The sequence below is a fragment of the Cladophialophora carrionii genome, assembly GCF_000365165.1.
Source record: "Cladophialophora carrionii CBS 160.54 unplaced genomic scaffold supercont1.9, whole genome shotgun sequence".
NCBI lineage: Eukaryota > Fungi > Ascomycota > Eurotiomycetes > Chaetothyriales > Herpotrichiellaceae > Cladophialophora > Cladophialophora carrionii.
In genome coordinates, this window is record NW_008481834.1 from 840,157 (window position 1) to 863,932 (window position 23,776).

At 54.6% G+C, this 23,776-nt stretch overlaps 10 protein-coding genes across 10 annotated transcripts; 7 read left to right on the forward strand and 3 right to left on the reverse strand.

The window, feature by feature from the left end:
• Positions 1-624: 624 nt before the first annotated feature.
• G647_09385 (pyruvate dehydrogenase complex dihydrolipoamide acetyltransferase) lies at positions 625-2,279 on the forward strand (the record flags this gene model as incomplete). The annotated part of the gene is made up of 4 exons (XM_008733688.1): positions 625-734; positions 788-840; positions 899-1,122; positions 1,170-2,279. 4 exons carry the CDS (start codon positions 625-627, stop codon positions 2,277-2,279), a joined length of 1,497 nt encoding a protein of 498 aa, XP_008731910.1.
• Positions 2,280-2,823: 544 nt separating this feature from the next.
• G647_09386 (uncharacterized protein) lies at positions 2,824-4,158 on the forward strand (the record flags this gene model as incomplete). The annotated part of the gene is made up of 3 exons (XM_008733689.1): positions 2,824-3,024; positions 3,085-3,382; positions 3,437-4,158. The coding sequence occupies 3 exons, from the start codon at positions 2,824-2,826 to the stop codon at positions 4,156-4,158; spliced, it is 1,221 nt and encodes a 406-aa protein (XP_008731911.1).
• A 1,144-nt stretch (positions 4,159-5,302) lies between these two features.
• Positions 5,303-6,804, forward strand: G647_09387 (uncharacterized protein; the record flags this gene model as incomplete). The annotated part of the gene is made up of 3 exons (XM_008733690.1): positions 5,303-5,600; positions 5,653-6,119; positions 6,169-6,804. The coding sequence occupies 3 exons, from the start codon at positions 5,303-5,305 to the stop codon at positions 6,802-6,804; spliced, it is 1,401 nt and encodes a 466-aa protein (XP_008731912.1).
• Positions 6,805-7,886: 1,082 nt separating this feature from the next.
• G647_09388 (uncharacterized protein) lies at positions 7,887-8,870 on the forward strand (the record flags this gene model as incomplete). The annotated part of the gene is made up of 3 exons (XM_008733691.1): positions 7,887-7,957; positions 8,025-8,263; positions 8,320-8,870. The coding sequence occupies 3 exons, from the start codon at positions 7,887-7,889 to the stop codon at positions 8,868-8,870; spliced, it is 861 nt and encodes a 286-aa protein (XP_008731913.1).
• A 730-nt stretch (positions 8,871-9,600) lies between these two features.
• G647_09389 (uncharacterized protein) lies at positions 9,601-13,761 on the reverse strand (the record flags this gene model as incomplete). Its single annotated transcript, XM_008733692.1, has 1 exon — positions 9,601-13,761. The coding sequence occupies one exon, from the start codon at positions 13,759-13,761 to the stop codon at positions 9,601-9,603; it is 4,161 nt and encodes a 1,386-aa protein (XP_008731914.1).
• A 667-nt stretch (positions 13,762-14,428) lies between these two features.
• On the forward strand, positions 14,429-14,898 carry G647_09390 (uncharacterized protein; the record flags this gene model as incomplete). Its single annotated transcript, XM_008733693.1, has 5 exons — positions 14,429-14,491; positions 14,546-14,627; positions 14,677-14,754; positions 14,808-14,824; positions 14,878-14,898. The coding sequence occupies 5 exons, from the start codon at positions 14,429-14,431 to the stop codon at positions 14,896-14,898; spliced, it is 261 nt and encodes an 86-aa protein (XP_008731915.1).
• Positions 14,899-15,610: 712 nt separating this feature from the next.
• G647_09391 (uncharacterized protein) lies at positions 15,611-16,563 on the forward strand (the record flags this gene model as incomplete). The annotated part of the gene is made up of 5 exons (XM_008733694.1): positions 15,611-15,673; positions 15,722-15,797; positions 15,847-16,145; positions 16,237-16,335; positions 16,393-16,563. 5 exons carry the CDS (start codon positions 15,611-15,613, stop codon positions 16,561-16,563), a joined length of 708 nt encoding a protein of 235 aa, XP_008731916.1.
• A 273-nt stretch (positions 16,564-16,836) lies between these two features.
• Positions 16,837-18,370, forward strand: G647_09392 (uncharacterized protein; the record flags this gene model as incomplete). Its single annotated transcript, XM_008733695.1, has 2 exons — positions 16,837-17,048; positions 17,179-18,370. The coding sequence occupies 2 exons, from the start codon at positions 16,837-16,839 to the stop codon at positions 18,368-18,370; spliced, it is 1,404 nt and encodes a 467-aa protein (XP_008731917.1).
• Positions 18,371-18,825: 455 nt separating this feature from the next.
• On the reverse strand, positions 18,826-19,491 carry G647_09393 (uncharacterized protein; the record flags this gene model as incomplete). Its single annotated transcript, XM_008733696.1, has 1 exon — positions 18,826-19,491. The coding sequence occupies one exon, from the start codon at positions 19,489-19,491 to the stop codon at positions 18,826-18,828; it is 666 nt and encodes a 221-aa protein (XP_008731918.1).
• A 1,778-nt stretch (positions 19,492-21,269) lies between these two features.
• Positions 21,270-22,890, reverse strand: G647_09394 (uncharacterized protein; the record flags this gene model as incomplete). The annotated part of the gene is made up of 3 exons (XM_008733697.1): positions 21,270-21,773; positions 21,825-22,443; positions 22,583-22,890. 3 exons carry the CDS (start codon positions 22,888-22,890, stop codon positions 21,270-21,272), a joined length of 1,431 nt encoding a protein of 476 aa, XP_008731919.1.
• Positions 22,891-23,776: the final 886 nt, after the last annotated feature.

A 23,776-nucleotide genomic window follows, 5' to 3' on the forward strand; every position in this document is an offset into this window, starting at 1 on the left:
CAGGAATGATGATTACCGGAGAGATCGAGCGCTGGGGATCACCTAGAACCGTAAGGGGATCCTGGAAACATTGCAATGGTAAGCCTGCTCAGTCTGTGTTGTTGCCGTTCTGAGATTGTGACTAAAGTGCACTGCACAGTGCTCCGGTTCGTGGTTCAGGGAAATATGCTGTGCCTGTGTATATCTGTACAAAGTGACGGCTGCGCGGAGAGCCTGAGAGCCCGTGTCTTTTGTGGACCAAAGAGACCGTAGGCGCTGCTTCGGGCGGACATTTGACATCTAGGTGAAGGCAAGCGCGGATCAGCTAGTTACTAAGCTCCAGCTGTGCTCTTTTTCGGGCGGCCTTTGGGGGCCGGCGATTGGAGCATCGGAGCTTGTTGCTCGCGGTGATTCTCCCTGGCCTGCCATCACTTCGGATTCCGGGTGGAGTCGACCGTGCTCAACATACATTTTCGACAAGCTGGTGCCCTTCAACAATTCACCTCACGCAAGCTCATTGCGAAGGACGACTTCTCCCATTAGGGCGCCCTTCCTGTCTCTCTTCCTCCACGTCGCTCCTTTACTCTGATCGTCTCCTGGGGTTGGGTTTCTTACTCCCCTTTTCCGCCGCTTCTGGTCCTCCTAATGGCAACCTCAACGCTGCTCTCCCGGTCGGGGTCACGCCTCCTTCTCCAGTCTTCCACAAACCTGAGGCTCAGCAGAAGCCCGGTGCAAAGACTACAAAATGTAGCAGTGTATAGTTCACATTGGCCCGGGCACGCATGCCGAAGCTAACACGCGCATTTAGATCTCAGACCTTCCCCTGCTTATCCGTGCTCGGGCGCTACTATGCATCCAAATGTGCGCTTTTGATCCGCATTCATTCGTGAAGAGCGGACGCGGCTGACCGCAATCACAGCATTTCCCCCTCATACCGTCATCAGCATGCCTGCGCTCTCACCAACGATGACCGCCGGTAACATTGGTGCATGGCAGAAAAAGGCCGGCGATACCCTGGCACCTGGCGACGTCCTCGTAGAGATTGAAACCGACAAGGCTCAAATGGATTTTGAGTTCCAAGAAGAAGGTGTTCTGGCCAAGATTCTCAAAGAGACGGGCGAGAAAGATGTGGCAGTTGGAAATGTAAGGAATCGACAAACTCCGAATGCGACTTGCTAACAATGGCACAGCCTATTGCTATTATGGTCGAAGAAGGCACGGATATCTCCGAATTTGAGTCGTTCACACTCGATGACGCCGGTGGTGAAAAGGCACCTCCCAAAGAACAGCCGAAGGAGGAGAGCTCCGAAGCCTCAGAGGCTCCAGATTCAGGGTCAGACACAGCACCTCCCAGCGGTGCAAAAGAACCTGCGCCAAAGGCTGAGGAAGCCGACACAACAGGCGAGAAACTGCAGTCGGTGCTGGACAGAGAGCCTAGTCTCAGCCCAGCTGCAAGAAAGCTTGCTCTCGAGAAGGGCGTGCCCGTCAAATCGATCAAAGGTACTGGGCCAGGGGGTCGGATCACCTTGTCCGATATTGAGAAATACAAACCTGCCGCAGGCGCTGCGCCAGCCGCGGCAGCCGGCCCGACCTATGAGGACATCCCGGCAAGCTCGATGCGCAAGACCATCGCTACACGGCTCCGAGAATCTATGAACCAGAACCCTCACTACTTCGTCTCCACCACACTCTCCGTCACGAAACTGCTCAAGCTGAGGGAAGCGCTCAATGCTGCCTCTGACGGCAAGTATAAGTTGTCCGTCAACGACTTCTTGATCAAGGCTTGCGCCATTGCCTGCAAGAAGGTACCAGCCGTGAACTCGAGCTGGAGAGAGGAAGGAGGTCAGGCCATCATCCGCCAACATAACACGGTCGATGTGAGCGTGGCTGTTGCCACACCTGTGGGTTTGATGACACCCATTGTCAAGAACGCGGACAGCATTGGTCTGTCAGCAATTTCGGGCGCCGTCAAGGACCTTGGGAAGCGAGCAAGGGATGGAAAGTTGAAGCCGGAGGAGTACCAGGGCGGCACTTTTACCATCAGTAATATGGGCATGAACCCCGCGGTGGAGAGATTCACTGCGGTAATCAACCCACCTCAAGCCGCGATCTTGGCCGTTGGAACCACTCGCAAGGTGGCGATACCGGTCGAGACCGAGGAGGGTACACTGACTGAATGGGACGACCAAATCATTGTCACCGGCAGCTTCGACCACAAGGTGGTGGATGGGGCTGTAGGAGGTGAGTGGATCCGAGAGTTGAAGAAGGTGGTAGAGAACCCCCTGGAGATGATGTTGTGAGTCTGTTCATGGGTTTGGCTGGATTTAGCGAGGCTTGATGCAGGGAAAGGCGTGTACAAAATACTTCTCCTTTACTTCTATTGGCAAAAGTTGTGCCTGCGATCCCCTGCCGTCAGTTGCCAGTAATTGATCTTGTTCGACATACACAATGGTCGAGCTCTACGCAAATATCAGTGCTCACCACTTGTCGTTCCGTCCTCTGTTGACGCGTAACGCTGACTGAGCAGCTTCTGTAGATAGAGGGTTTCTGGTTGTCTCAACAACACGTAAAGTTCTCGACTGGGTGCTCGACAAAGTCCTCAAACGGCGCACAAGGCTGGCCAATCGGGCAAAGCTTATCAGATCGGCCGAGCACTGCTGCGGCCAGTCCCGGCAAAGCCCGAGCGATGGGGTTCGCGAAACTTTTGTATGATGAAGGCTTCAGGTAGATCTCATTGCGGCCAAAGCAACAGACTTCCTCATTCCTCCAGCATCGATCCCTCCACACCTCCCTATAGATACTGATCTTGCGTACAATCTTCCAACCAGGGCTTCAGAGCCCTCCATGAGCCTAACTTCACGATTATCGAATTGGTTCACTCAAGACAGCTCCGTCGGAACCTCTCTGGGGGCGCAGCACAATGATGGATACCCGGGATCCGACTTTGATATCGACGGCGCACGACAGATTAAACGGCCGCGTACAATGGAGAGATTGGCGGAGGAGGAAGTCGACTTGGATTTGAAGAGGCCGCCATATATTCACGTAGGTATTTCCCAGTGAAGTGAACGACGGGCCATTTCAACCGGCTAACGAAGAACACAGTCGATGCTGGCTGGGGGAATAGGCGGCACAACGGGCGACATTCTTATGCATTCACTCGATACCGTCAAAACGAGACAGCAAGGAGACCCTCATTTTCCACCAAAGTACGCCTCGCTCTCCGATTCCTACGTCAAGATTTTCCGGCAAGAGGGGGTACGGAGAGGACTCTACGGCGGTTTTACTGCGGCGATGCTGGGATCGTTCCCTGGAACAGTCATATTCTTTGGGTCGTATGAATACTGCAAGCGACATATGCTAGATCGAGGGATCAATCCGTCAATATCATACCTCGCAAGTGGTAAGTTAATTGCCCATACATTTTCTACAGGCACGTGCTCACCACGTTCGCTAGGGTTCATTGCCGACCTGGCTGCATCCATTGTATATGTTCCCTCGGAAGTCCTCAAAACACGACTGCAGCTGCAAGGCCGATACAACAATCCTTTCTTCAATTCGGGGTACAATTACAAGTCAACCTGGGATGCGGCAAGGACAATTGCTCGGACCGAGGGGTTTGGGGCGCTGTATTCGGGTTACAAAGCGACAATCGTCAGGGACCTGCCTTTCTCAGCTCTGCAGTTCGCTTTCTACGAGCAGGAGCGGAGGTTCGCCCAGCAGTGGCAGGGAACGAATGATATTGGGCTGGGCTTCGAGGTTGTGACCGCCGTCTCTGCTGGTGGCGCTGCAGGAGTCATTACGTGCCCGCTCGATGTGGTCAAAACGAGAACGCAGACTCAGATCACGCCTGACCCAAGCAAGACCAGCCAGGCGTCCCACTTGGAGAAGGAGAAGGCTCCGAAGAGCAGCCCAAAGGCGGCAGGCAAGACGCAGACGCGGCTCATACATTCTGGGCCGCGCACCGTCCCGCACCACACGCCAACGCTTGATACTTCCTCAGTCATCGAGGGTCTCCGGCTGATTTACAAGACCGAAGGAGTCGCCGGCATGTTTCGGGGAGTCGGCCCTAGATTTGTGTGGACAAGCGTTCAGAGCGGAACGATGCTTGTCCTGTATCAATGTTTGCTAAAACAGATGGAGTGGTACCAGTCAGAGGAGGGGTCTGGAGTGATATGAGAAACGTCTTTGTATAGACTCTCTCGGCTCATGGCTGTGGATATGGCGAACAGGACGGACCTTGTTGCATTTGCAGGCGTTGACACCGGCCAGATCAGGCTTGAATGGGCCAGGATACCCATGAAAGGATTAGAAGCAGCATGGGGAATAGAGTGTACAATATCGAAGTCAGCTTTCAACTCAAATCCGCGTTGTGCGATGCCGGGTGCATATTTGTGGCAGGGATCCGTATCTTCCCACTGGGCTCTGATTTCCCCCTCAAGCTGGACAGCAGCAGGAGCAGCAAGCAACAAGGCCAAACCTGGAGAAGATCCAGGGGCAGCTTTGGCTTCGGCGGTTTTTGCTGATCGCCAATCATCGCTGCTGGTCGCGGGACCAAAGGGACTTAGCGTGGCAGCCTCTCCACAACGCCCCGATTGCAGTTGCACGAGTGGCACGAGAAAGATGCGTCCCCTATTTTTCTGGACATGGTGAGAGTCCACGTTGACTTAAGGATTGATTGACAAAGGGCACGCTCGCTACTCGTACCGTTCACAGACTTTGCACCTCTTCGTTTCGCGCACCAACTTTTGGGCTTCATCTCTTCTTCGCTGCGTCCCAGCGTTCTTCTTACATTCGCTTGGAGCCCTCTTCGGCCACTTTGTTCGTCGTGCAGTTGAGCAAAAAGTACGCCTCACATTCCCACATCTCAATGCCCGATGCCCCTGGGCGCAGGCAGCCCACAATCATTTCTATTGGACTCCTTCCACCGTCGCGATCAAGTTGTCCGTTCATCCAGACCGGGCGCGTGCTAATGGGACTTCTCTCGCAGTTACCTTTGTTTCAACCGTCTTCAGTGTCGTCTGCACAACCGCGGTCTTCGTCTGACTAAATATGGGTGAGTATTCCGTCACCACTCTGGTCCATTTCCTTTCAACCGCACATCACCTGTCGCGCCTTCCTCTGTTCTCCCACCGTCCCATGTCCTCCTAGAACTCGCTTCTGTTACGCAATTCATCAAGCAAGCGCGATGACAGCCGAAGAGAAAAGCAATCCTGGCCCCAGCACGGCCTTCAACCCTCCACATGTCCAATCCCCTCCAGGGGACCCCAAAAGCCCGTCCTTTCACACTCAAGTGACATCTGCAGACATCCAATTTGAGAATATGACTGACTCGAACGGAACTCCAGCTGCTGTGGCCAACGGCGTTCGATCCTCCCCGTCTCCTAGCATTCCCAATGGCAAACCTACGTCTCCCTTTGTCAAGGAGAGCAATCCCATGGGTGCCAACGCCGCCCAGACAGTGAGCTCAAAAGACCCAAAGGCTGCTGCGGCGGCAGCAAACGATATGCGAAATGTGGTCAGAAGGAAGTTGACAGGCTACGTTGGGTTTGCCAATCTGCCGAATCAATGGCACCGCAAGAGTGTCAGAAAGGGCTTCAACTTCAACGTTATGGTAGTCGGTGCGTCGCATCTACCATTGGCAGGGACTTGAGTGATACTAATACAGCGTAGGTGAATCGGGGTTGGGAAAATCTACATTGATCAACACTCTGTTCAACACCTCTCTCTACCCTCCACGCGAACGCAAGGGTCCCAGCCTGGACATTATCCCGAAAACCGTTTCGATTCAATCCATCAGCGCCGACATTGAAGAGAACGGGGTCCGCCTGCGCCTGACGGTCGTGGACACCCCCGGCTTTGGCGATTTCGTCAACAATGACGACTCGTGGCGACCAATCGTGGAGAATATCGAACAACGATTCGATGCCTATCTGGAAGCCGAGAACAAGGTCAACCGTATGAACATCGTGGACAACAGGGTCCATGCCTGCGTGTACTTCATTCAGCCAACAGGTCACTCCTTGAAGCCTCTCGACATCGAGGTCATGCGCCGCCTTCACACCAAGGTCAACTTGATTCCTGTCATTGCCAAGGCCGATACCCTGACCGACGAGGAAGTGGCGGCATTCAAGCAGAGAGTAAGAGCCTTCAATGCAACGTATCATGGACATGAGCTAACTCCGGCAGATCCTCGCAGACATTCAACACCACTCGATCCAGATCTTCGAGGGCCCTCGTTATGAGCTGGATGACGAAGAGACCATCGCCGAGAACCAGGAGATCATGTCCAAAGTGCCGTTCGCCGTGGTTGGCGCCAACTACGAGGTGACCAATCCGGAAGGTCGCAAAGTGCGCGGCCGCCGCTATCCCTGGGGCATCATTGAGGTGGATAATGAGGACCATTGCGACTTTGTGAAGCTCCGACAGATGTTGATCCGCACCCACATGGAGGAACTCAAGGAGCACACTAACAATGTTCTCTACGAGAACTACCGATCTGACAAGCTCATCCAGATGGGCGTGTCACAGGATCCCAGCGTGTTCAAAGAAGTCAACCCTGCTGTGAAGCAAGAAGAGGAGAGGACTCTCCACGAGCAGAAGCTGGCCAAGATGGAGGCAGAGATGAAGATGGTCTTCCAGCAGAAGGTCCAAGAAAAGGAAAGCAAACTCCAACAGAGCGAGGAAGAACTGTTCGCGCGTCATCGTGAGATGAAGGAGCAGTTGGAGCGTCAACGAGCAGAACTCGAGGAGAAGAAGTCTCGCATTGAACAAGGCCGGCCGATCGAGAAAGAGGGCAAGAGAAAGGGATTCTCGCTCCGATAAGCATCGCGCGGGATGCCCGGACCCGAACTACCTCTTCGTTCCCTTGTATTTGCAATTCAGCTCAGCGACGACACGATGACGGCGATATCCCCTCTTTCGACTCACCTTCTCTTCAAGAACTACATGTTGCGATCGTTCCCAGTAGGCAACAGACCGGAGCTGTTGTGGCGTTCTAATCACCATCACATATGATCTACCTGGGGAAGGGCTGTGAGGGAGCAGGAAACGACTTGGATTGTGCATAATACGAAAAGTCCAGTTTCAGCACACCCAGGCTCGGAATGAAGAGACATTCCGGACCTCGGTGGGATGGAATGAACGGGCTTAATCCGCCAGACAAGCATGTATATTTCCTTACTACGTTTGTGTCCGTTTTGAGCGGAGGTAGCGCTGGGAGAGGAATCGGGTTTCTTCTCAGCAAGCGACGTCTTTGTCAATTCATTCCATTGCGTTACTGGCGGGCAAGCTCTTTAGAAACCGAAAAGTGTGATTAACAAGCCATGTTCTCCGTTTGTAGAATCTCGGTAGCACGCCACTTTAAAGGCAGCTCCATTTGATGAGGCAAGTCAAACCACGAGGGCAACAGCGGCAACACGCACATTTCTACTATAGTGACATAAGAAGGTGTTGTGGGTGAGTAGAAGGAATACCTACAGGTATTTGGCATCCAGAACTCTGTCCGTGTAGGACCAAGGATCATCGTCTTGTTTGGGTGAGTAAAGTGCCAGTGAGGTGAGAGTCAGAGGGAAGTGAAGTGAAGTGTGTGGCTTGGTTCCACGGAGGTTGACATCATTGCCGCCCACAAACCACACAGCCAAAGCAACCCAAAAGCTTGCGCAAGTGCAACTCACACCCCGTTGAAGCCACTTTCACTTCTCCTCCGTTCACCTTCCCCAGTCACTGGTCCTTGATTCCCTGCCGCCGTTCGCCTATATCTTAGGAGAGACTCGCGTCTTGCCTGTTCTCTTTCCCTTACCTGGTTGACATTGGTTCTGGTTCGCCATTGACACGACGGCCACATTCCCCGTCTCTTGACCGCCCCTCCATCACCGAACTCTCTTTCCCGAGTAAAGCTTCAAGACATGGCTCCCCCGCCTCCGCCTACTCAGTCCTTGGGTGAACGTCTTACGAAACTCGCTACAACTCTGCAATTGTAAGATCGAGCTTTTCCTCCATCATGAGCAGCTGAGCTCCCTGCTAACGTTCTCACACCCACACAGTGCATGGTTCTGCGGCCACTTCACCCTCCTGCTATCTGTCCTCCGCTATGGCCTCTCCTACATGACCTTCAACTACTATTCTAGATGGGCGCAGTTTACATATCGCCTGGCCTTCACGTCTGCCGTCGCCACGTATGGCATTGTGGTCTTCAAGGCTTATCGCGCTCGTGTCAAGCCAGGCGCCAATATTCCTCAGACCGCAGTCTTGCTGCTCTCAGACGAGAATGTGCAATATCTCAGTGAGTAGAAACACCGAGAAGCATGGCAGTCCAAGATACTGACAGTGAATCTGTAGTCATAAGCTTGGTCTGGCTGTTTGCGAGACAGGTTCCCCTGGCTCTGCTCCCATTCACCGTCTACTCAATCTTCCACGTGGCGACTTACACTCGCACCAACATTATTCCTGCGCTTCAACCTCCCAAGGCTGCCTCAGGAAGCACTCCTCAGTCCCCTGGTGCTCAGAAGTCTCAGTCCCCACTCGCAAACTCTATCGGCCGATTCGTCAAGGAATATTATGATGCATCGATGTTCTTGGTGGCCATGCTCGAGATCTTCCTATGGGTGCGCCTCTTCATGTCCGCTTTGACGTTCAGCAAAGGGTCTTGGATCTTGTTGGGCGTCTACACCGTCTTTCTGCGGGCAAGGTTCTCCCAGAGCCAGTTTATCCAGGGCGCATTTGGCCAGTTGGCCGCCCGGGTTGACCAGCAGGTGCAGAACCCCAATGTCCCGCCTGCGGTCAGACAGGGCTGGGAGACGCTCAAGAACATCATGCGTCAGGGTGTCGAGGCTACCAACCTGCAGAAGTACTTGGGAGGTGCACAGACGCCTCAGAAAAAGCAGTCATAGAGCTGGGAACGGGCTCTGGGTTTGACAGGCCGAAATGTCCCGCCGCGCGCTACACAAGCGTGTGGAGGAGGCTAGACACAGACAAGAGAGCTAGGCGATGAATGGCCGGCAGTACAGCGGCCATGAACCCTGCAAGGGTCAACGAAGCTGTCCGGGGAGGGGGGGTTTAACAGCACCCAGTGTGCGATCTCTTTCAATGCCAAAATCCCGATCGTCGAGCGCACTGTGGAGTAAGGAGACGATCTTTGGCATAAAACGGTGTGTGATAGGGATGGGGAAGTGAGTTACAATTGCGTTAGATCCAGGGGCGAGCATGACATGTTGTTCAGTAGGATTGCTTAAGGCACAGTTTTGGAACCCTTTTGCACAGCACGACGGCAGGACGGGCGGCATGACGCGCGCGCACACACAGGGACTGCCACGTTCGCAAAGATTGCTTCGTACGGTGGCGACCACGACTTGTGTACTGTGTGCCAGGCAGGGTATGCACTCAAGCAGGATTTGTAGACAGCACCGAGGGAAATCGGATTTTGTAGTTTTCAGTTTCCAGCATTCCCAAGTTCTGTAGGTCAGGTACTAAGCCATTGAAGAAGGCAAATGATTTATACAAGTCACGCTGCAGTGTACATACAGTACACAGGACTGTGTGTACACAGCTCGGACTGCATTCTTCGACATAAGCAAGAGCATGCGCCCGAGGGCCACCCCAGCGAGACGACTTTCTTCAGTGTCAGCCATCCCCGTCATTGTCGTCGTCGTCGTCGTCGTCTACTTCTTCTTCTTCTTCTACTTCTTCTTCTACTTCTTCCTCTTCTTCTTCAGGAATATCCACCTCGGCTTCAGCATCCTCTTCGCTCTCTTCGGACTCATCTTCGTCAGGCTCGGCGTCCGGATCGTTTGGATCGTCGTCTGCGCTTTCTTCTTCTTCTTCTTCTTCTTCTTCCTCTTCGTCATCTTCTTCGTCTTCGTCTTCGTCTTCGTCTACTTCTTCGTCGACACCGTCATCGTCGTCATTGTCGTCCTCGCTTTCGTCTAATTCCCCTTGTTCTTCGCCGGATTCGTCTTCGCCGCTCTCGTCACTAACGGCTGCGACCGAAGTTTGCGGCTCATCCTCTTCGTCTTCATCCTGCTCCTCCTCCCCCTGACTACTGGATGATGAAGAAGCCTCGACGTCATCCTGATCCTCCTCTGCGTCGCCGTCTTCCGAGTCGGCTTTGGACGGGGCGCCCACGTCGTCATCATCCTCGGCAGGAGCGTCCTCCTCCTCTTCTTCTTCCTCCTCCTCGTCTTCGACGCTGCCATCCACCGTCGCGACGACGTTGGCAAGTCCACTGCGCCGACCGCTCCGTCGGACCGACGTGCCTGGCACCTTGGGTGACGCGCTCCGAGTGCCATTGGTGGAGCTTGCAGTGCCGCTTGCCGTCACGGTGTTGGCTCCGAGTAGGACGCCGCTCTTGGCAGCATTCCTGGGCGAACTCCTGACGGCGACGTTGTTCGCGCCGGCACCTGTGTCCGCAGCCGTGCCTCCTAGACCGTTGGTTTTCTTGCCAGGCGTGCCGAACGCGGTCGCAGCGCTGCGTTTCTTTGTGTTTTGGCGGCGGAGCATTGAGGGAGGAATGGGTGGATCGATTTGAAAGCGAGTGGGTGGAATGTTGTGTTCGCGGAAGGCGAGGGCGTAGCCGTACAGGGGTGGGGAGGGAGGCTGTTTTGGTTGCTCTGCCCCGTCAGCTTCGCGAGGCTGGTTCTGGCGTTCTTGCTCGTGGCTGTCCTGGAGATGAGGGTCGACTGGAGGTTCCTGGAACATGGAGGAAGTGCCGTTCACGAGGCCATTGACCTTTACTTCACTGTGGTCAGCTGCCAGCTGGGTCGAGACGACGCCATCAAGCGCGTTTGTGGGGGGAGGCCCAGGTGCGACATGGCCAAGCTCGTTTAAAAGAGAGGCATCTTTGACGTTGACCGCGTCACTTTCCTCGTGGCCGACAAGCGACTCCGGTCTCGAGGTAGCCATTGCCGACTTTGCGGTCGACTTGGGTGAGAGTTCCTCCTCAGCCACGCCATCATTGCCGACCAAGTCAGTAACACCAGCAACGGACTTCCCAGCCTTGGAGGCGACCGCTTGGCTGTCGAGTTCAACGGCTTCGCTCGTCTCTGCATCGTCTTGTTCCTCTTCTTCATCCTCGTCGTCACTCCTCGGGGCCAACGCATTAAGTGGGCCCTGCCCATCCAACGTCTCCCGGTCACTTCTTCCCATGATGTAAGGCGTCCAGACCAGTAACTCGGGTTTCATCTTGCGATGGCCTTTCCGCTCATACTCATCCACGATCCGCTCATACAGCTTCTTGTCAAACCTGATCGCATACGTCTTCGTGACCGGATCCTTGATGAAGGCGTACAGACGCTCCAAGGAATGAATCACATCGTCAGCGGTCATGCCTGTCCTCCCCATGAGAGTCTTCGTGCTGAATGGCGTATTGGATCGTTGCAGGTCAAGCAGATGTCGGGAAATCGTCAAGTCCCAGTACGAGCGGTATGCCGTCAGACCCATGTCGGACAGTGGCTTTTCCGGAGACCCTTCTTTGCGCTCGATCCTCGTAAGCAGGTACGAGAAATCAATTAGGAAAGTAGCGTATCCTTTCCTCTGATGGATTGGCATCACGAGGATACAGGATACATTGTTCTGGCTGGCTGGTCGTTTCTCCTTGCTGAAGTAGCCGACGAAATGGTATCCCAGTTCATCGTATTCGGTGAGGATGTAGAACAAGAACGGCTCGACGTCGTAGTACAGGGTTTTTGAACCAAGGAACATCTTGGCCATAAGGCACAGACATTGGCAGTACTCTGTCTTCTTGCGCCCGTCGACTTCCCACACCGAGACGGTGCCATCGCGATATATTTCGTCTCCGGGTGGGTGTTTGGCCGGGCACTTCAGTTTATGTCGATAGGCGACGAACTCGGATGGGAGGTATTTAAGGCAGAACTCACAGATAAACAGCCTCGACTCGTGTGAATATTCTTCTGGGTAAGGCGCGGCGTAGAACGTGTCGATGACATGCTTGCCAAACTGGATGCACTTGATCTTGCTGGGAGGCCCCGACACAGTCGATCGATTGGGTTTTGTGGTCGCTGATGTCGCGCCAGGCGTGGCTGAAGCATCGACGCCTCCGTTGATCTCCGCCTCGGCTGCCGCAGATGTTCTTCTCCGTTCTTCTTCTGCTTCCTTCCTTGCAATCTCAAATAGCTCACGGTCTTTGAGCTGTGGTAGCGAACGCGACGTGTCGGCCTCTGCCTCCGACAGAATGCCACCGTACGGTTTGGCATTGAGTTCGGCCTCGCGGTCGGTAAATGCCGAGGGGAAAATGAGGTTGTGTGTTGGCAGGGCAGGGAATTTGGGGACCGGAGGTTGGTAGATTGGAGCTGGGATCTTCGGCTCCTTCTTCTTTTGTTGCGCCTTTCTTTCTCTGCGTCGACCGGGCCGAGGAGGCTTGCTCAAGATGGCTTCGATCCGGGGCTGGTCTAGTCGGAAGGCAAGAATGAATTTGTGAGGCGGTGGTTTATTGAAGGGTCGATGCTGCAGGATCCGTGCAGTGGGTTTGGTGATTTTCATTTGACTCGACCGCCGCGTTGACATGGTTGTAGAGGTGCTGTCCACGGACAGGGCAGCGCTGGTCGTCGCCACGGCTGATGCCCGTTCTGTGGCCTTTCGACGCCTCTTCTCAGCCGGCACAGGTTCTTGAGTTGGAGACTTTCTCTTCCTTAGAGCACGGCCTCCGTCTTCACCTTCCGATATCAGAGGCTGCGCAAAAATCGAATGTGAGTTTGGCCTCTGCACGCCACGTGTGACGGGCAACAAGTCCCTAACAAGTCGAGGAGCCGAGTTCTTGGATCGTGCAGCTCGTTCTTTCGGCGACTCGGATTGAGCGACCTTTTTCAAGCAGTCCGGACATTGCCAGTGAGTGGTGTTATCGTCCTTCACTGCTTGCTTGCCTTGGGCGCATTTCAAATGTGCGCGGTTATTGCACTCCAAGCATACCAAGTCCAGTTCATCGCCTTGCCCATCTGGACCGTGGGTTTGCTTGCAGAATATGCACTCTGACCCAGCATCTTCGGCTTCCTCTGGGGCATCATCTTCATCCTCATCACCAGATTCAGACGCCGACTCCGCCTCCGACTCAGACACGGGTCTAGAAGCTGACCCAGATCTTGATACTGATTCGGATTGCGACGCAGATGATTCGAGCTCGGGTTCCAGGCTGCCTGAGCCTTCCTCGCTATCGCTACCAGCGTCTTCTGCGTCAGACTCTGCGGGGCCCTCCTCCTCCTCCAGGTCCCCTTCATTTGCTGCGCTTTCTTTGTCTCCGGTTTCTTGTCCTCCTACTGCTCTATTCTCTTTCTGTGGCTCCGCCTCTTCTTCGCCTTCCGCGTCCTCATCATCCTCTGCAACTTGGTTCGGCTCCTGCGCATCGCCGGCTGCGGGATCATTTTGTGGCATTTCGTCGTCCGGTTCGGCCTCGGCATCCGCGTCCGTCATTGTAATATCCCCTTCCCCATCAGCCTGCAACTCGGCGCCTCCGGCAACGTTCTCTTCAGCGACACGAACATCCGTGTCAGGCTCGCTAAGTTCTTCTTGCGCCGACCGTTGCAGCTGCTCCCCCAGTTCATAGTCGTCTGGGGCAGCAGCATGTATGCGAGACTGGCCCGAACCTACCAGATTGCTCTGGTTCTCTTCTGACGCATAATGGCCGTTCTCTGAAGGCTTGGGGTTTTCTCGGGGCATGGGGGGGCTGAGCTCATCGCCCGAAGCTGTCATTACAGGTCCCTCAATGCTGGGGGTCACAGTCCCCGTGCCGACGCTGGACAGCTCATCCGATTCCTCGGAAACTAGAGGTGGCATAGGGAACGACCAGTGAAAGAGTTTGTGTGGCCGTCGGTGCGTTTGTGCGTGGGCGGAGGGAGGGTAACCATCACGGTGTGGTTGTCACGGTCATTGTTTTGTCGTCGCTCGACCTCTTTCTGGTATAAACTGAGATTATAGGCGGCGCAATGCGACTAGGTGATCTTGCACCCAATTCCAAGGACAGTGTCTGGCGCAATGAGGGTGGCGAGGGCGCGGAGGGGCGCTTTGCAGGGCAAAGTCCGTTCTACGCGTCAGGACAAGCGCAACAACGATCGTAAGGTCGTAGCGGTATTGTCCCTGTGTTCTGAAATAGGAATTACACGTCGAAAGGATAATATCTTCTGTTAGAACAATTCTGCTCTCGTCGAGGACGGTTGGAAGCCGCAGTGCGGTCGGGACACTATCGCATCCCCATGTCGAGGTGGGTGTTAAAGCGGCCGTGACCATGTCCCCAATCGAGGAAAGTGCACTTGTGAGGTCAATCTGCAGTATGCAGCAACCACCAACTTGAACTGCAGACACCAGCAGCACGACGAGAACAGCTCGAGTGCCGCCTGTTAGAGCTGGAGAAGATATTCCTTCTGCGGCTCCCATACTTTGCAGCACTTGTTGCCCCGATTTACCACGGCCTCACCTGATCCTACGCCCACCGCCGGCCTTCATCATGGGTGTCCCCTTCGAAGCCCTCTTGCCATACGTGATTATGGTGGGCATGTTCGGCGTCACAGTATGAGATCAATGCCTTTCAGGAAATTGGTCGTCTAGCTAAGAGACATGACAGGGTGCTGGCCTCGCCTCAATAAGATACTACGCAAATGACTTCAAGCAACCGCGGAGACAGTTGGATGCCTGGGATAGACAAAGTGGGTGGAAGACAAAGACACACCCCAGCTAGATTGCTTACGGTGCTAGTGATGGAGCGAGATTACCGATTGACAGGCAAGATCAGAGGGCAATCCGACGCTGTGGCGGCACCTCCAGCATTCGAAGGTTGGTTCAATATGCAGATTCGCCGTGCGGCAACAACGCTAATCGTCGTTTAGTGAACAGCAGGTGGAAGGTCTGTCAAATGGGTCCTGGAGTGTTTGGACGATGACACTAACTGTTTCCCAGGCCGAGCCTCGGATCACTTAATCCCTTCCTCCCGCCGACAGTCACTCTATACCTCCCTGGGAGGTATTGTACATATGCCTAAAATGGGCAAGCAAGCATCGCTGGAGTTCGGATCCCCCTGATTGGAGACAGGATGCTTTGAAGATCATTTAACAGCAGAGGGCAGTCCCAATGCGAAGGAACAACTAAACCATCAACTTTACCCATCGTGTCCAACGTGCTTTGATCAAATACTGCTCTTCTGTGACAGCAATGCGCTGCAATCTATCAGCCTTCGACTGAGAGGTATTGCTCGAGCGAAATTCCTGTATCATTGTCGCTAAATGACGGCAAAATCTCTCATCTAGAGCATGCGTTTCCTCAAGGTGTAAAACATTGTGCATACTATTCGCTTTCAAGGTCGTGTTCCTATGGCCTTGCTATCAGCCTGCCCGTATTGTCGCAAACAATCTAGTAATTGGTGTATCTTTGTTTGACCCAGGCGCTTGGAATATCACACCACTGTCCAAGAACTCCGATGTCGGCTGCCCAGAGTTCCGACGTCCGACAAATGCTACTTTACAAGTCGCAGTATTCTTCCTTTCCTCCCTGCCTTGTCCTCCTACTTTAGTACACGATCATGCTCAAGTACAGTTGGTGTGCTGCCGCAAGAGTGTCACTGCAGAGAACAACTTTTCGCTCCCGTAGTAGCGCCGCTCTCCTGGCCGTGACGCCTCGCCGCCAGTCGTCGACAATGGGTATCGCAGCAGAGCTTCAGGACAAGCTTCACCGACTGCGGGAGTACTCAGCTTGTGATGTAAGACCATGAGGGCGTACCAGTGCTGAGATAGACTTACACTCTCAGGTATCGGATGCATTGCTGAAGCTGCAGAAGCCGAGGGCAGGCGACGTTGCTCGGGCGGGGTATCTTGCAGACATTGGTAGGATGGCATGTCCATTCCATTTGGTCCGTGATTGAGACAAAAGAAGGACCTGTCCCATCATCAAATGGCGAGAAGGTGATCGCTCCCGCATGCACTTTGAAACTGGTGGCGAAGAACGCTCCATCCTCTTTGCCGCCGCCTGCAGAAAGCACAGTTCCGAAGGGCAGTCACTGGGTAGACCTGACGGAACCTGGATCCGTTGTGGTCATTGATCAGCCTGAAGGTCAAAAATGCGCAGCAGTGGGAGGCATAATGGCCCAGAGAATGAAAGCAAGAGGAGTAGCTGGCTGTGTCGTTGGTGGTCGTGTAAGGGATATGGTTGAGCTTCAGAACTCTCAGTTGCCGGTGAGTGCGCAATCACCTCCAGTCGATAAAGTTCTTGCCTGTTGGTCCTGGACCTCTTCGTTGAAGGCATTCTGACTCTTTAGATCTTCAGATCTTCGCCTTGGGAAAGTCAACTGTCGGAACCAATGCTGAATCGACGGTGTATGCACGCAACATCCCAGTGTCGATAACCGGCGTCAGCGTCTCTCCAGTGCGTCCCACTATACTGCTGCTTCGTCTTGCCTAGAACCTACTGACACCGTTACAGGGTGACATTCTCTTCTGCGACCCTCAAGAAGGGGTAGTTGTCATTCCGCAAGACCTGCTGGACGAGACTCTCTCGCTCATTCCAAAGCTTGTCGCAGACGACGACAAGGTGAAAGAAGCGGTGCAACATGGGATGACAGTCGCAGAGGCCTTTAAGACATTCAGAAGCTGAACTCGAACGTGCGAAGAGCAGCAGATGGCATTCTTCACCTACAAAACACCTTCGCCAATGGTACAAGTGACAGAATCCGCGCAGCCCGTCCTCATCGCCCCGTTCTAGCTGACCCTCTTCCCCGTAATTTTGTCGTCGCAACTTGTCGCAACAGATTTTCTGACCTGACCCAGCCGTCGCGACCACAGCCTCTCTTTTTACGCGGTGTCGCGATCATACCATCTTCTCACCGGTCATTACGCCCAGACTTCTTCGCCTTTCCGCAACGCCATCATGACAGTCGACAAACGTCTCGTCTCCATGGTGAGTCCGGGTGACGCGGTGGACGACTCAGACACAAACCATGCTGGCGTCTTCTCATTTTCGTCTTTCACTCTGCCTTCATTGACGAAGCCGCGAGCAACCACCAAGAGCAATTTAACCTTCCAGCAAGAGATGGGTGGCTGTATCAGCAGACCGATTGTAGCCGAGAGGGTTCACGCAGGGTAAGTCGGATAAACAGTCCAACAAAACAATCACAACGGCTCTGGTCTCCAATCTTCTCGTCCCAGCACAGAGCCCATCCGCCGGCTTGCCTCCTTTCTACAAGTGGTGCCGAAACTAACTATGGAGAAGCATTGATGGCGGCCTTGCTCGCGCGCAGCCAATTGAACAAATCTTTGAGCCAACCTCGTCGCCAAAGAGAACGGCTACTCCCCCTTTTGAACCTTCGTGCCTGCTCACACCCGAACCCGAAGCAGAAGCCCAGCACGTCTACTCTCATCCTGAGATGCCGGTAATTCAAGGACCCAACATCACACCGCCATCCACCGTGAGGGACACGAGCAACTGTGCAAGCTTGCAAATGCCTGATCCTGCATGTCCAGAGTCGAATGCCAGCAAGCCATCCGCGTCCGCGGGCTCTCGCTTCTGGGAGATGCTACAGAATGAAAGACCAGACCACAAGGAGCGCTTCTTTGAAGATGTCTTCAATGTCCAACCCATGGTAGGTGGTAAGGTCAACAGCCATGTCATTAGGCCATATTACCGACAAGGCATGATGGCCGGGTACATCAGGACTGGAGAAAGCGATGTCGTCAAACAAGCCAACATTAACATTAACAAGTCAGCAGTGCTCGTCAACCAAGAATTCCGCGCCGCCGGGAGTCGCCTGACTTACGGCAGCTACTTGTTCTACTTCGAGGACCCGATCAACTGCCTCTGGTGGCTCAAGCACATTGGCCGGGGGAACTCTTCGAACGTCCGCCGACTGGAATGCACTTTGCGGTGCGGATGGCCCGACATCAGCCAGCCTGACCTCACGAATTTCGACCAAAGCCAAGAAGAGCTCTGGCATCGCGTCTTCTGCTATCTCAAGCCGCGCCACCAACTCACGGACCTCGCGCTCCTGTTCAACACGTGGGGATCGGTCGACCTCGTTTGTCGAGACGCCGGCGCGCCTGAATACCGTCAAGAAGAACTCGCCCCGTGGCGCGACAAGCTGCGTGACGTGCTCCACAACTTCCGCGGTCTCAAGAACGCCCTCATCATCGATCATCGCCGGGTGGCGTTCAGTGTGGAGGAGCGCGCCGAGTTCACGATGATGATGATCCAGGATCGTCTGTCCGTGTACCCGCCTCCTCCGCCGCAGCAGAGGTTGACCCTTGCCCTGTTCCTGGAGAAGCGCCGGTCGGAGTTGAGGGTGGAGGAGGCAGCAGCAGTGCAGAAGTCCCGACGAGCGCAGGAGAATAAGAGAAAGAGACAGGACAAGGATGAAGGTGAGAACTCGGAGCAGCAGGACGTCGAGATGGACGGCTGCGGAGCTTAGGCGGCTCCTCCGAAGCCCAACGACGTGGACCAGAACAGAGGCGCTCTGGGGACTGAGAGGAAACGAGCTGTTTACGGCCGTCGCCGACGCCGTCACGTGCACTCGGATTGGGATTGGATGCGGGTATGAATGACTTGAGAATGATGCACAGCATGTGCCTTGGACGAGTTGCGTTGGGGAAATGTCAACTGGAGTGCACTGACGATAGAGCATGAGATGCATTCAGCAGGCGCACTTTAGGCCTATCCTCTGACAGTGAGAAGGCCAGGAGACGGAATCGTGGTGTGCACAGCTGAATTGCAGAAACAAAGTGCTTGCTGACTGTGATAGGTACTTGGAGCACGCGAAAGGCGATGAGCAACTCCAGAATGACAGAGGCATGCTCCCCACATCTACTTCTAGTCCCGTTGGCCTATTCATATCCTCTGTCGTCGTGGACGCGCCACAAATCGAGTCTAATCCTCGGTCTTGAACGCAGTAACACGGCTCTTCACCACGTCCTCGTCCTCCTCGATGTCCAATTCGCGCAACTCGCCAGTCCCGACATTGTAGATCAGGCCGTGGACCTGCAGTCCCCTTTCATGCATGGCATCGATGACGATGGGATTCGCCAGCAGGACCTTGACGCCGGCACGGACGTTGAGCTCGACCAGTTTCAGCCCGCGTTGGACTTCGTCCAGGGAGTCGAGGAGCGAGAGATTCTCCTGGCGAAGCGAGCGCAGGGGCATGAGCCAGGTGTCGATCAGGCCGAGCTTCTTGTTGCCCAGGGCGGCGGCGATGCCACCGCAGGAAGTGTGGCCGCAGATGATGATGTGCTTGACCTTCAGATACTGGACGGCATACTGGATGACGCTGAGGGAGTTGATGTCGGTGTTGACGAGGATATTGGCGATGTTGCGGTGGCAGAAGATCTCGCCCGGGTTGAGGCCCAGGATGGTGGTCTCGGGGCAACGGGAGTCGGCACAGCCGATCCAGAGGATCTGGGGGGACTGGCCTTTGCCCATAGACTCGAAGAGCTCGGGGTCGGTCTCGGCGAGCGAACGACGCCAGAGGGAGTTGTTGTTGAAGGCCTTGGCGTAGGCATCGCTGCCGGGGCTGGTGGTCTCTGCTTTGAAGAACATTAGCAGGGAGCTCTTTGTTGCTAGCCAAAAAGGCGCGCCACGTGACTGGGTCGGGTCTGTAGGATTGAGAAGGGGGAAGTGCAGTGCAGTGCAATCAACGCCGGTGGAACTCTTTTGACTTTCACAGATGCCTTCAGCAAGAAACTTGGTGGAAGCAGCACATCTGGTGTTTGGCAACGCAGTATTGGGAGCTCATGGTGGGACAGTGCTGGATGGGGAGTGCGCAGTGCCAGCATAACAATGCATCGAGGGACGGGTGAACGTTTATCAGTAGATGGCATGGAGATGCTTGGATTCCCTACCTGAAGGCATGGCGCCGAGAGATTCCTCCTCGTCTGGTTGGCCTGGATCCTGCGTCTTGGAGGTGTCTAGTTCTTCGGAGCGTTGCTTAGAGCAGTGTAACAGTGAAGTGGTAGAGAAAAGTCGATGTTGGTGCCGGGCGGAAAAGGAAGCAGAGAAAGGTGGTAAAGCCGGAGATCTAAAAGGCGAAGAAGACGACGATGAATGTCGGAGAGTTTGCAACGAGATCTCGGTACCGGATCTACGATGCTCGCGTCCCGGGGACGGTGACGGTGCTGGTGCTGGTGCTGGGGATCCTGATCGTGCGAGCGGCGGACAAAATCGGGTTGTCCGAATTATCGGTCCTGGGTTTAACAATGCGGATCTTGATCTTGGTGCTGATGCTGCTTCTGCATCTGCTTCTGCTTCTGGCCGGAAAGCAGCGCTTCTCGTCACGCTCGGCGTTTGAAGGAGCCACGTCTGATCCCAGGTAGAGTTTGAGGAAGGTGTGAGACGTCGCACCGAAAAGGAAGAACCGGTCCCAAGACGCATGACGCAGGCTCAAGCTGAAGAAGTGACAGCTTTGTCATGCATGTTTTTGTTTTGGGGGGTGCTTGAATCTTCAAATCTCGATAATGAATTCATCGCTAAGGATTTCTTCTCACTGACGGATGGGGAAACTGTCGGCGCTGATTGGCGGGCTGATTGGAAACGCGTTCGGCGTTGGAGCTAGCTCGCACAGGGGGCGTGGGTTACCGAGTTTGGGGGGCTCGAAGGAGGTTTAGGCGGTGTCGCGGTGGAGCGTGTAGGCGATCTTCAGGCGGCGGGCCTCAGCACGGTTTTGGTGGGGGGTTTAAAGATTATTGTTGAGACCGCCTAAAACAGGGGAGCAGAAAGTACGGGCATGCGGACGCTACATATCTGTACCGAATAGATGGACCACAGCAAACAAAACGCTGTTGGATCACAGCAACTGCAACCCACCGCTGCCCTTATTACTCGCATCAGTCTGACTGCACCTTTACCAACCATTATCAACCTTTACACACCTCTTACACACCCACACCTATTACGCCAACAACGCTGGCCCCGGTGTTTGCCTTTTGTTGCCGAAGTTTATCATCACCACTCTCAGCCAGCCGTGTGCCTTATCTTTACTGACGATCTTTGACACTCCCTTTTGAATCTGATTATTGTCACTACTCCAAGCTAGTGGACGCGGCTGAAGCCTTCCGTCCATCAATCCTCGTTCTTGTTGAAGCCGTCGTCGGGCATATGGAGACTATTACTTCTTGGTACTGGCTCTGATCGGCCTCCTTCGTTGACGCTTGGCTTGTGACAGCTGTCAGACGGCTCAGGCCGCGTATCTGGATCAGCCCTGCAATCTGCTCCTTTGAGGGGCCCAAGAGCTCGTCGTCGGAGCACACCCGTCTTGGATGTGATATGCTAGGCAATGAATGGGCTATCTGACTACATACTCCGTACAGCTGACGCCGTTCTCATAGTTTCGGACCGCCCTTGGCGTTAAGCTGCTGACCTTGGAGGCCATTATTCGAGACGAACCCCCACCATCTATCCCAAAGACCCTTGGTCACCAGCGTTTTCTCATCCATCGGAGTGGTGTTTTGCAAATGCTCGAGCACAGCTTGCTCGGCGTCGCCCTCTGGATCAAAATACATGACACTGGGCACACTGATCGGACTGAAACCCAACTGCCACGGCCGATATTGTGGCGGCAGTGTCTTGTTCGGGCGGACGACATCCTGCGCCAGGGCGTCAATTTCAGGCCGAGATGCTGCGTTTCGCCGCTTCGCCTCGTCCCCGCCCGCCATGTTGAGCGTCCCATTGACAAAGGACACCTGCTGCTTGGTCCAAACACGCGGCATGCGCTTCTTCTCGTACAGCTCGATTGCCTCGGCGACGGTGATGGTGCCACGCACCACCTCTCCAGTGACAACGCCAAGAAACGCGCCATCTTCCATTGCAGTCGCTGCCCCTTGAGCCTGCATATCCTCCCGTCAGCGACGGCATGTCACGGCTGTATTCGAACCTACCATGTGATTCTGCATGCAATGGGCCGCATCTCCGAGGAGAACGACATTCTTGTGTTCGTTGGCCCAAGTCTTCATGGGGGGCATCACGAGCAAGGGCCAGATCTGTGTACTCTTCAGCAGCGCCAGGATCTTGCGTGAGAAGGGGCTCCAGTCCTTGTAGAGGCTCTGGAACTCGTCGATGTTCATCTCTTCGGCCTGCGTCACCACCCTGTCCATCTGGAACATTGCCACCACATTCAATTCCCTGCCGGCGGAAAGAGGGTACAGCAAGATATACCCGTCGGGTCCGACCCACGCGTCAGCCGTGTTACGCAACCACTGTTTAGCTTCCGGCACTTTCGCAAACACCTCTTCGTAAGAGAGGATGCCTCGAAAGGCAGCGACCGTCGATGCTGCTTTCGGCACCGCGTCCGGGAACAGGCTTCGACGAATCGTCGATCTGATGCCATCCGACCCAACAAGCAGATCAAAGGAATGCTCAACACCCTGTACAGTCTTGACTTTGACACCATCCTTGGTGTGTTCGAAGGACTCGACCCGTGACCCGACGATCAGATCGACTCCATTGCGGCGAGCACATTCGGTAAGCCCTGCGTGCAGGTGATCTCTTCTAACGACCCTGCGAACGCACCGTCAGTAAGTGGACCGGCTCCTTACATTGCACGAAAGGCGGAATGCCAACGTATCGCCCGCCACAACAACTTAATGTACAAGACCTCAACTGCTCAGCCCAAAATATCAAGACCTATGCCACTCACCAGTGCGGAAACCCCGTAAACTTCCTCCCAACCTTTGGATCAAACCTTGCCAGCAACTCATCGTCCAGACCCCACGTGTTGATCTCATCCACGGCAATCAAATTATCGCCAATGATCTTGTCCACGTCCCATCGGATGAGAAGGCGAGACACGTTCGAGAACATCTGGATCCCCGCGCCGATCTCACCCAGTTCCTTCGCCGCCTCGAGCAGCGTCACCTTGGCGCCTGCCCTAGCACACGCAATTGCTGCCGTGAGCCCGCCCATTCCGCCTCCGCAGACCCCGACATGAAGTTGTCGCGGTGCCATGTTCGTTGTGATGTGGTGTGATATGGACCGATTTGCCGTGGTGGTACCTCCTCCCCTTGTGGGCCACCGAGACAAACGTAAGAAAGATGATATCTCGCGCGTGCAGTGTTCGTGCTCGTTACTCGTCGCGACTGATGTCTCACTGTTTTCCGGATCTTCTTATCTATGTCGTCTCAGAGCTGAACCTGTGTCGCCACGCGGCAGACGCCTGACGACTGACGACTGACGTCGTGGGATGCCCGAAAGGGGCAGAGTATGTATGTGTGTAATATACTGTAGTCAGAACCACGCACAGCACGAGATGAGAACGAGACGAGATAGGTCGAGACAAGTCGAGGTGAGGAAAGTCGGGGTAAGGAGAGACGACTCGTTACAAATGCGTCGCCCGCTGCTGACACCGCGTCCCACCTCGAGCCTTCTATACCGCGCAAGTCGTAAATCTTACGTGAATGTGGTTTGTATATGAATTGTGATAAAATCCGGGGTAAGCGGGTACTTACGTACGTACTCCGTGCATACTACCCTTCTTTACCCCCTACCGTAACCTTTACCCGGGGTGCCGGAAGCCGGGGAACCGACCAACAGCCACAGCAACCGTACGGGCCTCATGAGTGTGTACTATGTACGGAGTACTGAGTACTGTGAGGGCACAAGCGGAGGCGCATAAAACCGAGGTTCAAAAACGAGGAGATTGTCGAATCAGCAAGTGCCATGGCGACGGACACCGAACGGGCCGAGGGGGTTGTGCGAGGACGAGTCTGTACCTGGAGACATGGTAGTTGGAGATACGATCGCCTTGATTGTTCATTGCACACGCTCTCATACTTAGTTCTTCGGTAATTATATTAAGATGTGAGGATGTGAGGATGTGAGGATGTGAGGATGT